Genomic DNA, 13,017 nt, shown 5'->3' on the forward strand with positions numbered 1-13,017 from the left:
GGTTCCATTCAGAGGGGTTAACAAAGAAAAAAAAACGGCCTTTGGGGGTCGAGTGTCTCCTTTCTGAGAGCTGTTTGACAGGTTAAAAGTGGTGGTGTGATGAAATGAGTTCTATTGCATTACCGGAATATCCGTCAAATACAGATGGTCAAATTGAGAGGTGTTAAGAGGTGTGTTATTGGTTAAATGTCACACATGATTGTATGACATCAAATCAAATGGATGTGGTCGCAGAATGTAACATCACTTCATTCACTTCCTCAATTAACCCTGACGGAACATTCTGTTGCTTTCAAACTTTAGAGCCCAGGGGCTGTATGTATCAAGAGTCGCAGAGTAGGATGTTGATCTAAGATTAGGTCCCGTCCCTCCCCCCATGTCCATTAATTATAATCTAAACGGCAACTGATCCTAGATCAGCACTCCTGTTGTGACATGCTTTATGAATTCGGGCACAGGCCTTTTCCAGACCCCAATTTCAACCCCCCAACTGTGTCCTGCCACCTACCCTGTCGAAGGGGATGCTGTACTTCTTCAATATGGACGGAGAGATGAGAGTCATCTTGTGGCGGAGGAAGGCGTCACAGCCCTGGGAACTGCCTGGGAAGAAACCTGCAGGTAAAAAAAAACTATTTAAAAACACCACATTACTAAATTGCATCCCATTTAGAGTTGAGTGGTGGGAACCTGGTTACCGAGATTTACCGGGATCTACCACCCAAAACAACTCCCTTTTCCCAGGATAAATAACTGTGAGAACCTGGTAAATTATAATAAATTGGTTATATGAACAGCATGGCGTGAAATGGAACTGTTAAATGATATGCAAAGTCTAAATCTGGCTTCTCTACGGCCATATTGACCCGGTTGTTTTTTTAGTTTTGTTCCGCTTGCTAATCCATTACTCTGCCTAACCTTCTAAACATATTATCACTTAGACTTTAATAATGACGTGGGATACTTTTAGCCATGTATGATCCATGTTCATCTGTTCAGGGTGTGGACAGACAGTTCATCGCAGTATGGAGCTTGGCTTTTGTGGGGGTTTTTCTGGCTTTTGTGGATCACATTTTCTTTTTGTAAAGAGGTATATATATATTTTTTAAATCGCAGCTGCAGATTTAAAAAAAAAAAAAAAAACAGACTGTCAATCAATTATCGTTGCTTTAAAATCAGTTCTCTCTCTCTCTCTCTCTCCTATTCAAAATTGCATCCAAAAATAGATAATCCTGTTTTTGACTGATACAGTGCATTCGGAAAGTATTCAGACTCCTTCCATTTTCCACATTCTGTTATGTTACAGCCTCATTCTAAAAATTGATTAAAATAAAACATTTTCCCTCATCAATCTACACACAAAAACCCTATAATGACAAAGCGAAACAGATATACCTGAGACCCTTTGCTATGAGACTCGAAATTGAGCTCAGGTGCATCCTGTTTCCATTGATCATCCTTGAGATGTTTCTACAACTTGATTGGAGTCCACTTGTGGGAAATTCAAATTGATTCGACATGATTTGGAAAGGCATACACCTGTATGGTCGAAGGAATTGTCCGTAGAGCTCCGAGACAGGATTGTATCGAGGCACAGATCTGGGGAAGGGTATCAAAACATTTCTGCAGCACTGAAGGTCCCCAGAACACAGTGGCCTCCATCATTCTTAAATGGAAGTTTGGAACCACCAATACCTTTCCTAAAGCTGGCCACCTGGGCAAACTGAGCGATCAGGGGAGAAGGGCCTTGGTCAGGGATGTGACCCATAACCCAATGGACACTGACAGAGCTCCAGAGTTCCTCTGTGGAGATGGGAGAACCTTTCAGAAGGACAACCATCTCTGTAGCACTGCACCAATCAGGCCTTTATGGTAGAATGGCCAGATGGAAGCCACTCCTCAGTAAAAGGCACATGACAGCACCTAAAGGACTTTGACCATGAGAAACAAGATTCTCTGGTCTGAAAAAAACCAAGATTGAATTCCTTGGCCGGAATGCTAAACGTCACGTCTGGAGTAAACCTGGCACCATCCCTACGGTGAAGCATGGTGGTGGCACCATCATGCTGTGGGGATATTTTCCAGCGGCAGGGACTGGGAGACTAGTCAGGATCGAGGGAAAGATGCCCCGAGCAAAATAGAGAGAGATCCTTGATGAAAACCTGCTTCAGAGCACTCAAAACCTCAGACTGGGGCGGAGGTTCACCTTCCAACAGGACAACGACCGTAAGCACACAGCCAAGACAATGCAGGAGTGGCTTCAGTACGGTCTCTGAATGTCCTGGAGTGGCCCAGCCTGAGCCTGGACTTGAACCCAATCGAACATCTCTGAAGAGAATAGCTGTGCAGCGACACACCCCATTCAACCTGACAGAGCTTGAGAGGATCTGCAGTGAAGAATGGGAGAAAATTCCCAAATACATGTGTGGCAAGCATGTAGCGTCATACCCAAGAAGACTTGAGGCTGTAATCGCTTCCAAAGGTGCTTCAACAAAGTACTTAGTAAAAGGGTCTGAACACTTATGTAAATGGAAATTACATTTTTTATTACATTTGCAAATATGTCTAAAAAAACTGTTTTTGCTTCGTCATTATGTGGTATTGTGTGATGGAGGACAAACAAAATAATATTTGAATTTGTACAGTGCCTTGCGAAAGTATTCGGCCCCCTTGAACTTTGCGACCTTTTGCCACATTTCAGGCTTCAAACATAAAGATATAAAACTGTATTTTTTTGTGAAGAATCAACAACAAGTGGGACACAATCATGAAGTGGAACGACATTTATTGGATATTTCAAACTTTTTTAACAAATCAAAAACTGAAAAATTGGGCGTGCAAAATTATTCAGCCCCTTTACTTTCAGTGCAGCAAACTCGCTCCAGAAGTTCAGTGAGGATCTCTGAATGATCCAATGTTGACCTAAATGACTAATGATGATAAATACAATCCACCTGTGTGTAATCAAGTCTCCGTATAAATGCACCTGCACTGTGATAGTCTCAGAGGTCCGTTAAAAGCGCAGAGAGCATCATGAAGAACAAGGAACACACCAGGCAGGGCCGAGATACTGTTGTGAAGAAGTTTAAAGCCGGATTTGGATACAAAAAGATTTCACAAGCTTTAAACATCCCAAGGAGCACTGTGCAAGCGATAATATTGAAATGGAAGGAGTATCAGACCACTGCAAATCTACCAAGACCTGGCCGTCCCTCTAAACTTTCAGCTCATACAAGGAGAAGACTGATCAGAGATGCAGCCAAGAGGCCCATGATCACTCTGGATGAACTGCAGAGATCTACAGCTGAGGTGGGAGACTCTGTCCATAGGACAACAATCAGTCGTATATTGCACAAATCTGGCCTTTATGGAAGAGTGGCAAGAAGAAAGCCATTTCTTAAAGATATCCATAAAAAGTGTCGTTTAAAGTTTGCCACAAGCCACCTGGGAGACACACCAAACATGTGGAAGAAGGTGCTCTGGTCAGATGAAACCAAAATTGGCAACAATGCAAAACGTTATGTTTGGCGTAAAAGCAACACAGCTGAACACACCATCCCCACTGTCAAACATGGTGGTGGCAGCATCATGGTTTGGGCCTGCTTTTCTTCAGCAGGGACAGGGAAGATGGTTAAAATTGATGGGAAGATGGATGGAGCCAAATACAGGACCATTCTGGAAGAAAACCTGATGGAGTCTGCAAAAGACCTGAGACTGGGACGGAGATTTGTCTTCCAACAAGACAATGATCCAAAACATAAAGCAAAATCTACAATGGAATGGTTCAAAAATAAACATATCCAGGTGTTAGAATGGCCAAGTCAAAGTCCAGACCTGAATCCAATCGAGAATCTGTGGAAAGAACTGAAAACTGCTGTTCACAAATGCTCTCCATCCAACCTCACTGAGCTCGAGCTGTTTTGCAAGGAGGAATGGGAAAAAATGTCAGTCTCTCGATGTGCAAAACTGATAGAGACATACCCCAAGCGACTTACAGCTGTAATCGCAGCAAAAGGTGGCGCTACAAAGTATTAACTTAAGGGGGCTGAATAATTTTGCACGCCCAATTTTTCTGTTTTTGATTTGTTAAAAAAGTTTGAAATATCGAATAAATGTCGTTCCACTTCATGATTGTGTCCCACTTGTTGTTGATTCTTCACAAAAAAATACAGTTTTATATCTTTATGTTTGAAGCCTGAAATGTGGAAAAAGGTCGCAAAGTTCAAGGGGGCCGAATACTTTCGCAAGGCACTGTATTTATTAGGGATCTCCATTAGCTGCTGATAAAGCCGGAATTCTTCCTGGGGTCCAAACCTATTAAAGCACTTACATGACCTATAAAACAAAAGATAATACAGTACATCATATAACATTATTACACCACTACATATCTACAATACAAATGGTTTAATACCACCATACAACAATACCACAATCCATGCATATGCATGTGTCTGTACCATTGTGTCTCTTCAGAGTCCCTGTTGTTCCATAAGGTATTTTTACCTGTTTCAAAAATAATAATAATAATAATCTGATTAGTTACCTGATGTGGAATAGAGTTCCATGTAGTCATGGCTCTATGTAGTAATGTGCACCTCCCATAGTCTGTTCTGGACTTGGGGACTGTGAAGGGGCCTCCGTGTACTTTTAAGGGCCAGCTGTGCTGCCCTGTTCTGAACCAACTGCAATTTTCACAAGTCCCTCTTTGTGGCACCTGACCACACTACTGAACAGTAGTCTAGGTGCGACAAAACTAGGGCCTGTAGGACCTGCCTTGTCTGTAGGCTTGGGCCCATTGGGCTGACTGTCCTGTTGAAGACAGCGCAGCAGAATAAGGATGTAACGTAACAAAACATGGGAAAGGTCAAAGGGTCTGAACACACACCAAATTTGTGCTTTTTTAGGGGGGGCTTGGGCTCGTTAAAATGTAGGGCACATAAAACGTATTTAATGTATGGATCAGGAAGCGGCAGGGTTGAATTTGCGAGCAAAGCTCTAATCAAATCCAGACATAGGCCTATTTATCTACTTTAGAATTCTTTTGAACGACACTTCCGGTTTTTGGTGGGAAATACCGGGTTACCCAGGAGAAAAGTGATATTCTCAGGATGGAACATTTGTAAAATACCAGGGGGGGATATTCAACCCTAATCCCATTGTGTGAATTTACCCGTTGTGGCATCGATAGTGAATCGTATTCCCTCAATGTGAAATCTTGAACTGTGAAGTGCTCTGTGAAATTGGAACAACAGTCAAAATCAAGGCGGTGCAAGAGCGTCATCGTCCAACATGGACTCGCATAACATTTGATGGACCGTGTAGTCTCTTTCACATAGACTTCCTGCTTACGATGACCATATGACCCCGCTCTAGTGAATAAGCCACAGACGGCGCAGGACTTAGGCCTAAGCTCCCCACCCAAACGGAAGACATGCAGTGCCTTCAGAAAGTATTCATACCCCTGGATGTATTCCACATTTTGTTGTGTTACTGCATGAATTCAAATCATCCCCCCCTCTAACCCATCTACACACAAACACCCCATAACGACAAAGTGAAAACATGATTTTAGAAAATGTTGGCAAATGTATTGAAAATGAAATGCAGAAGTATCTCATTTATGTAAGTATTCACAGCCCTGAGTCAATACTTTGTAGAAGCACCTTAGGCAGCGATTACAGCTTTGAGTCGTCCTGGGTATGTCCGTATCAGCTTTGCGCATCTGGTTTTGGGGATTTTCTCCCATTCATCCTTGCAGATTTCCTCAAGCTCTGTTAAATGAGATGGGGAGAGGCGGTGAACGGCACACATTTTCAATGTGATTCAAGTCTGGGCTTTGGCTGGGCCACTCAAGGTCTTTCACATTCTTGTTCCGAAGCCATTCCAACGTTGCTTTGGCTGTATGCTTGGGCTCATTGCCCTAAATCTTCGCCCCCCCCCCAGTCTAAGTTGGTTTGCACACTGAAGCATGTACTCATCAAGGATTTGTCTGTATTTGGCTCCATTCAATGTTCCCTCTATCCTTACCAGTCTCCCAGTCCCTGCCGCTGAAAAGCATTCCCATAACATGATGCTGCCACCACTATGCTTCACGGTAGGGATGGTGTTAGACAGGTGATGAGCTGTGCCTGGCTTTCTCCAGATATAGCGCTTTGCAGTCAGACCAAAGAGTTACATTTTTGTCTCATCAGACAACAAAATATTTTGCCTTACACTCTCAGTGTCTTTCACATCCCTCTTCGCCAACTTCAGGCGTGCTGTCATGTGCCTTTCTCAGGAGTGGGTTCCATCCAGTGGTGTAAAGTACTTAAGTATAAATACTTTAAAGTACTACTTAAGTCGTTTTTTGGGGAACCTGTACTTAACTATTTCTATTTTTGCCAACTTTTACTTCACTACATTCCTAAAGAAAATTATGTACTTTTTACTACATACATTTTCCCTGACACCCAAAAGTTACATTTTGACAGGAAAATGGTCCAATTCACACACGTATCAAGATAACATCCCTGGTCATCCTTACTGCCTCAGATCTAGCGGACTCACTAAACACAACATGCTTTGTTTGTCGGAGTGTTGGAGTGTGGCCCTGGCGATCCATCAATAAAAAAATTAAAAGTTGTACCGTCTGGTTTGCTTAATATAAGGAACTTTAAATGATTTATACTTTTACTTTTGATACTTAAGTACATTTGAGCAATTCCATTTACTTTTGATACTTAAGTATATGTAAACCCAAATACGTTTTTTTTTTAAACTTTTACTCAAGTAGTATTTTACTGGGGGACTTTCACTTTTACTTGAGTCATTTTATATATTTATATTACTTTTACTCAAGTATGACAATTGAGTACTTTTTCCACCCCTGGTTCCATCTGACCACTCTCCCATAAAGCCTAGATTGGTGAAGTACTTTATAGACCATTGTCCTTATGGCAGCTTCACCCATCTGGGCCAAGTTCTGTCAGAGTGATCATTTGGTTCTTGGTCACCTCCCAGACCGAGGTCCTTCTTGCCCGGTTGCTCAGTTTGGTTGGGCGGCCAAGTCTAGGCAGAGTCTGGGTAGTTCCGTATTTTTTCACATTTCCCTATGATGGAAGCCACTGTTTTTTTAGAAACTAGAGCATGTTTTATACCCCTCACCAGATATATGCCTCATCACAATCTCAGAGATCTACAGACAGTTACTTGGACTTCATGATATCGTTTCTGCTCTGACATGCACTGTCGGCTGTGGGACATTATATAGACGTGCGTTTCTTTCTAAGTCATGTCCAAACAATTTAATTGGCCCCAGGTGGACTCCAATGAAGTCGGAGTGACATCTCAAGGATGATCAAATTAAATTGGATGCACCTGAGCTCAATTTGGAGTGTCATAGCAAAGGGGTGCAAATACTTATTTCATTTTCAATAAACGTGCAAAAATTTCAAAAAAACATGTTTTCAACTTAGTAATAATGAGTTATTGTATGTCGATGGGTGAGAATAAAAATAATCTGTAACACAACAAAATGTGGAATAAGTCAAGGGGTATGAATACTTTCGGAAGGCACTGTAATTGGTGGTTGGAGGTCAATCGGAGAAGAGCTCTCCTCTTGGTCAAGACGCAGGATGTACAGGTCACAGTGCTCGGAGTACCGACGTGGTACACATCCAGAAAGCCTTTAATTATCATAATAATTTCTTTGGTCCCACAATCCCTCCCTCCGCGCCAGACCCCGGGTCAACGTCAGCAGGTCACCGGGCCAGACTACACGGCAAGCCAAAGTGAAGAGTGAGAAAATTGAACCAGTGCCAAAATGGCACACTGATATCAAATAACGTACGTGACAGTTTTACCGTTTTCTGACCGGGCCTTTATTTTGATTAAATTTTTTTCGGCGTCATACCATTTCATCTTTCTTTGTCTTTTCTCGATTGCCACGGCTTGTTCAGAAGGCGAGAGGTCCTTGTTGCCTAAATAAACTTATCCGATCTCATGTGAAAACCCTCCCTTCTCTTCCGCCTTTCTTCCTCGCTCCTCTTCAGATGACAATTCATTTCACGCCCATAGCCTCAAAGACCAGAGTCTCCTCTTCAAAAACAAATCAGTCCTTTCCTCTTGTATATCAATAGTTTCTTGAAGCCTTCAACTTACTAGACAAGGGAAAAATATGTTTCACACACACACACACACACACACACACACACACACACACACACACACACACACACACACACACCTCTCCCGATGAGCAGTCTGTGCTGCGACTCAAAGGATGGGTAGACCGTCTGCCCAGTTAAACTTTAATATAACTGACAGTATAATCGAGGCCCATTTCATCCTTAATTTTCATTGCATTGTTTCAGAGCCTGTTTCGTCTCAAAGAGGCGTTTTCTCTGGCGGCTGCTGTGTGAGCTGATAAAGGTGAATAGTGTACCAGCGAAGCCCGCGTATTAATCCCCATTAAAATTCAGCCGGCAGTGTGGAACTCTCCCCGGGGCAATATTAACTTAAAGCTTCATTTCGTCCTTTGAGTTTGAAATTAACCAACCCCCCCCCCCCCGCGCGAAAAAAAAAAAAAGGACCAGGTTATGACTGAAATTACGTGATGAGAGAGAGAGATAGTGGTAGCAGGTGTGACTGGCTGAGAGTGTTATTTGTGTAACGTCGGGTATGTGTGATGATGTCTGTGTGATGCTCTGTACTCATGGTCCTGTGTGACTGTTCATACAGCGACTCTGCACACTGACATATTGAAATAGATCAAAAAGCATCTCATAAGCATACGCATGGCTGTGGTCGGCGTTGCGACTGTCTGCATTGCTGTTACCTTGGCGTTATGTACGGTTGCACACGACCAACAGTAAAGAGCAAACCTGTTACAAAGTGAGTGATCTGAGGAGACAAACGATGTGTAACCCTCTACTCCACAAGCAAAGCATTCAAGACATACCGAACGAATACAACGCCGCTTTGGTGTCACCCCCGTCCTCAAAAAAATGAATGGTTTCGACTGCTTGAAACTTTTGGAAAGGAAGTTTTTCCTCCCGACTGTGCCATTCTGCTCGTAAAATGACTACTACCTTTAAACGTACTTATGTAAGAAGTTTGAAACTGCTATTGGGTGAACTAGATCTACTTGAAAATACATTTTCTACTACTTCTGAATACACAAAATATAGGTATTAAGACGATGATGGTCTTTAGTTCACAGTTAATGTCCATAATGGTCCGTTACACGATTATACGACTATTGTGCAAGCCCTACCGTCAATACTCCACGACGTTCTTACCCATTCGCAGCGCAACGTGTTGTACAGTACTTGAAGCGTTACTAAATAAAGAAATGAACTGGTCGTTTTTAGCGTTATTCACAGCCACAACAAAAAAGGGCATAGGTGTCTATAGTGCATTTTCTTTCCTGGGAAGAAGGAGCGAGAAATGTGAAGAGAAAGGCCGCACTCTCTGCGTCGTCAGCCTTTTTGAAGGCCTTATTAAACAGCAGTTGATGGAGAGGCCAGACAGTTAACAGGCCACTCTATAGTCACTATCAGGTGGATATCTGTTTAACATGAACCAAGGCCGTCTGTCTCAGTGTGTGTATGTGTGCGTCAGGATCTGGAGTAGTCTTACCTTGCGCCAGTCTCTCCAGCCTCTTGCCGTGCTCAGGTGGGACGGCGTACCTGAACAGAAGAGGAAGAAAAGAGAACATGAGGTGGGTGGCGGGAGAAAAGAAGAGTGAAGATGGCGCGAAATGAAGGGAACTCCATCTCCTCCTCTTTTTTACAGTCTTTAGGAGAGGAAATGGACAATTTTATACCTCTTTTTCGCACACACAGACAGAGAGTTCACCTCCACTTTACACAGCCATATACACTTCTCGCTCTCCAAAGACATAAGTCTGCTATCCCCAGTGAGAATACTCCGCTTATTATGCTTCTTGTCAAAGTCCTCATTACACACGCGTGAACACACACAAAACACACTTAACTCGGCTAACACTCCAAAACATTAAAAAAAGGGAATTCATCAAAACCATCTTGGAGAAATCAAATGACTGAGGACTTTGTAGTGGTCTTTGTAGTGCTCCATTCCCCCGTTTCAAATGAAATCATCAGAAAACAAGAGAAGAAGAGAGGCCAAATCTCTCTCCATCCGCATTAAGAGACTCGGCGCTTTCATTGCTCTTGTTAGTACCACCATCATCATCATCACAATTATTTCCTCCAGTTTAGGGAAAGCAAAACTAGCGCCTCACCCTCCCTCTGGTCAAAGCCCTGTTTATGTGATCGGAATAGAAAGACACCTACTGGAGTATACGGCGAGACGCAGCTGTGTTAGACTGCCACCCGGTGGACCTTACAGTGAAATGCTTACTTACAAGCCCTTAACCAAAAATGCAGCTTTAAGAAAAAATTCCCCCCAAAAGTATGAGATAAGAATAACAAATCATTAAAAGAGCAGCAGTAAATAACAATAGCGGAGCAATATACAGGGGGTGCTGGTACAGAGTCAATGTGCAGGGGAACCGGTGTTGAGGAAATTGAGGTAATTATGTACATGTAGGTAGAGTTATTAAAGTGGCTATGCATAGATAATAACAGAGAGAAGCAGCAGCGTGGGGGTGGGGGGTGGGGGCAATGCAAATAGGCTGGGTAACCATTTGATTAGCTGTTCAGGAGTCTTATGGCTTGGGGGTAGAAGCTGTTTAGAAGCCTCTTGGACCTAGACTTGGTGCTCCGGTAGCAGAGAGAACAGTCTATGACTAGGGTGCCTGGAGTCTTTGACCATTTTTAGGGCCTTACTCTGACACCGCCTGGTATAGAGTTCCTGGATGGCAGGAAGCTTGGCCCCGGCGATGTACTGGGTCGTGCGCACTACCCTCTGCACTGCCTTGCGGTCGGAGGCCGAACAGTTGCCATACCAGGCAGTGATGCAACCCGTCAGGATGCTCTCGATGGTGCAGCTGTAGAACATTTTGAGGGGGAATAGGTTTAGTCGTGCCCTCTACACGACTGTCTTGGTGTGCTTGGACCATGTTAGTTTGTTGGTGATGTGGACGCCAAGGAACTTGAAGCTCTCAACCTGCTTCACTACAGCCCCGTCGATGAGAATGGAGGCGTGCTCAGTCCTCCTTTTCCTGTAGTCCACAATCATCTCCTCTGTCTTGATCACGTGGAGGTTGTTGCACCACACGGTCAGGTCTCTAACCTCCTCCCTATAGGCTGTCTCATCCTTGTCGGTAATCAGGCCTACCACTGTTGTGTCATTGGCAAACTCAATGATGGTGTTGGAATCATGCCTGGCCGTGCAGTCGTGTGTGAACAGGGAGTACAGGAGAGAACTGAGTACACACCCCTGAGGGGCCTCCGTGTTGAGGATCAGCATGGCAGATGGGTTGTTACCTACCATTACCACCTGCGGGCGGCCCATCAGGAAGTCCAAGATCCAGTTGCAGACGGAGGTGTTTAGTGCCAGGGTCTTTAGCTTAGTGATGAGCTTTGAGGTATAGTATAGAACTCTGAGCTATAGTCAATGAACAGCATTCTCACAAAGGTGTTCCTTTTGTCTAGGTGGGAAAGGGCAGTGTGGAGTGCAATAGAGATTGCATCATCTGTAGATCTGTTGGTGCACTATGCAAATTGGAGTGAGCCTAGGGTTTCTGAGATAATGGTGTTGATGTCAATATTACAATGCTAATAAGTCGTGCGTGTGTGTCTCTTCACGGGAATCAAAAGAAAACCTTGCTGGCACCCCCTGGGAATTCTCACATTCTCTAACTAACACACGCCTTTGTCAGGTGTGTGTGTGTGTGTATATTGTGCGAGTGTGTGTGCACAGATGAGCCCTTCCTTCAAACATCTAATCAGGCAATCATCACATCTACCTCTATTACATCCTCCCTGGACCACTGTTGTCATGGCAGCGGCACGTCTCCTTGCCAGCGCCCGACCGAAATAAACAAACAAAGAACACAGAGTAAATGAAAGGTCTGTGAACTTTTCCCTTTCTCTTCGGCAGTGAGATGAGATGATGTTTTCACTGCTGCTACTACTACTGGTGAGGAGAGGAGTCAGGAGCTGCGTGGGGGAATATTTCGCAGTTTGAGGAAAAGCTTGTAGGTAAGTGTTCGACTGGTCTGTGTGTGTGTGTGTGTGTGTGTGTGTGTGCGGGGGGGGGGGGGGGGGGGGGGGGTGAAGTGCGAGTGCTCTAGTGAGATTGGGGCAAAGTTGACTTAGTCTAATCATATGGGAACTATGGGATGTGCACGGTTATTCGAATATGTGAACATATGTTAGCACTCAAACACTTGTGAGTCTTCATTTGTGCCCCCCCCCAAAAAAATGATAGGCCTATTTTAACCGTGAAAATGCTTTTCTAAAATGACAGAAAAATATCCATGTGACATTGTTACATACAAGGATATACCACAACATTTCTAAATATGAATTTAACAAAACAAACTTTTTGGAGTGTCGTAGCCTCCAAGTGCTGTAGCTTGTTGTTCATGTTGGCCAACCAAAGCAGCAAAGAGGCTCAATGTGTAGTAAGTGGAGTGAGAGTTCACTAACGGAACGCAAGACGGAATGAAATTACAGAATTAAAAAGGAGTAGGCTACAATGAGCAACCAACAGGTAGGCTGTTGTTTTATCTGAATGGGGGTAGAAAGCGCTAACTGCTCTAGGTTACTCAAGTCAAGACAGGCACCGTTATACGGGATGCTAAATAACATTGTGGCTGCCACAAGCGCGCTAGTCTTGCCTGTAGCCTAGTTGCCTTGGGTACTGCAGCTCTCTCTTCACCTGTCTGCTCGCTCCCATCTCACCAGCCCCTCAGCAGCTGCAGCAGTAGAGCGCCAGCCTCTCGCTCAGCGGTATTCAGGTTAAAATCCACATGTATTTTGACTATCTGACAACAACAAAAAAATCATCAATACTATTCGAATAGTGGAATGATTTCAAATCCCTAGTGGGAACATGTAGGCCTACAACCAACCAACCAAAAACACACACACACACACACGGAAATTC

General features: G+C 43.8%; 1 protein-coding gene across 2 annotated transcripts in view; it reads right to left on the reverse strand.

Annotated features, from left to right (window-relative positions):
- kdm4b (lysine (K)-specific demethylase 4B) overlaps window positions 1-13,017 on the reverse strand; it is an 87,879-nt gene that overhangs the window by 38,332 nt on the left and 36,530 nt on the right. For both annotated transcript variants that reach the window (XM_090235178.1, XM_036977812.2), the window contains exons 6-7: window positions 9,619-9,668; window positions 509-612 (exon numbers count right to left, since the gene is read on the reverse strand). In XM_090235178.1, the coding sequence (XP_090091304.1) occupies window positions 509-612; window positions 9,619-9,668 (154 nt within the window). The remainder of the gene's footprint in view (window positions 1-508; window positions 613-9,618; window positions 9,669-13,017) is intronic.

The sequence above is a fragment of the Oncorhynchus mykiss genome, chromosome 5, assembly GCF_057628025.1.
Source record: "Oncorhynchus mykiss isolate SJ-2025 chromosome 5, ASM5762802v1, whole genome shotgun sequence".
NCBI classification, from domain to species: Eukaryota; Metazoa; Chordata; class Actinopteri; order Salmoniformes; family Salmonidae; genus Oncorhynchus; species Oncorhynchus mykiss.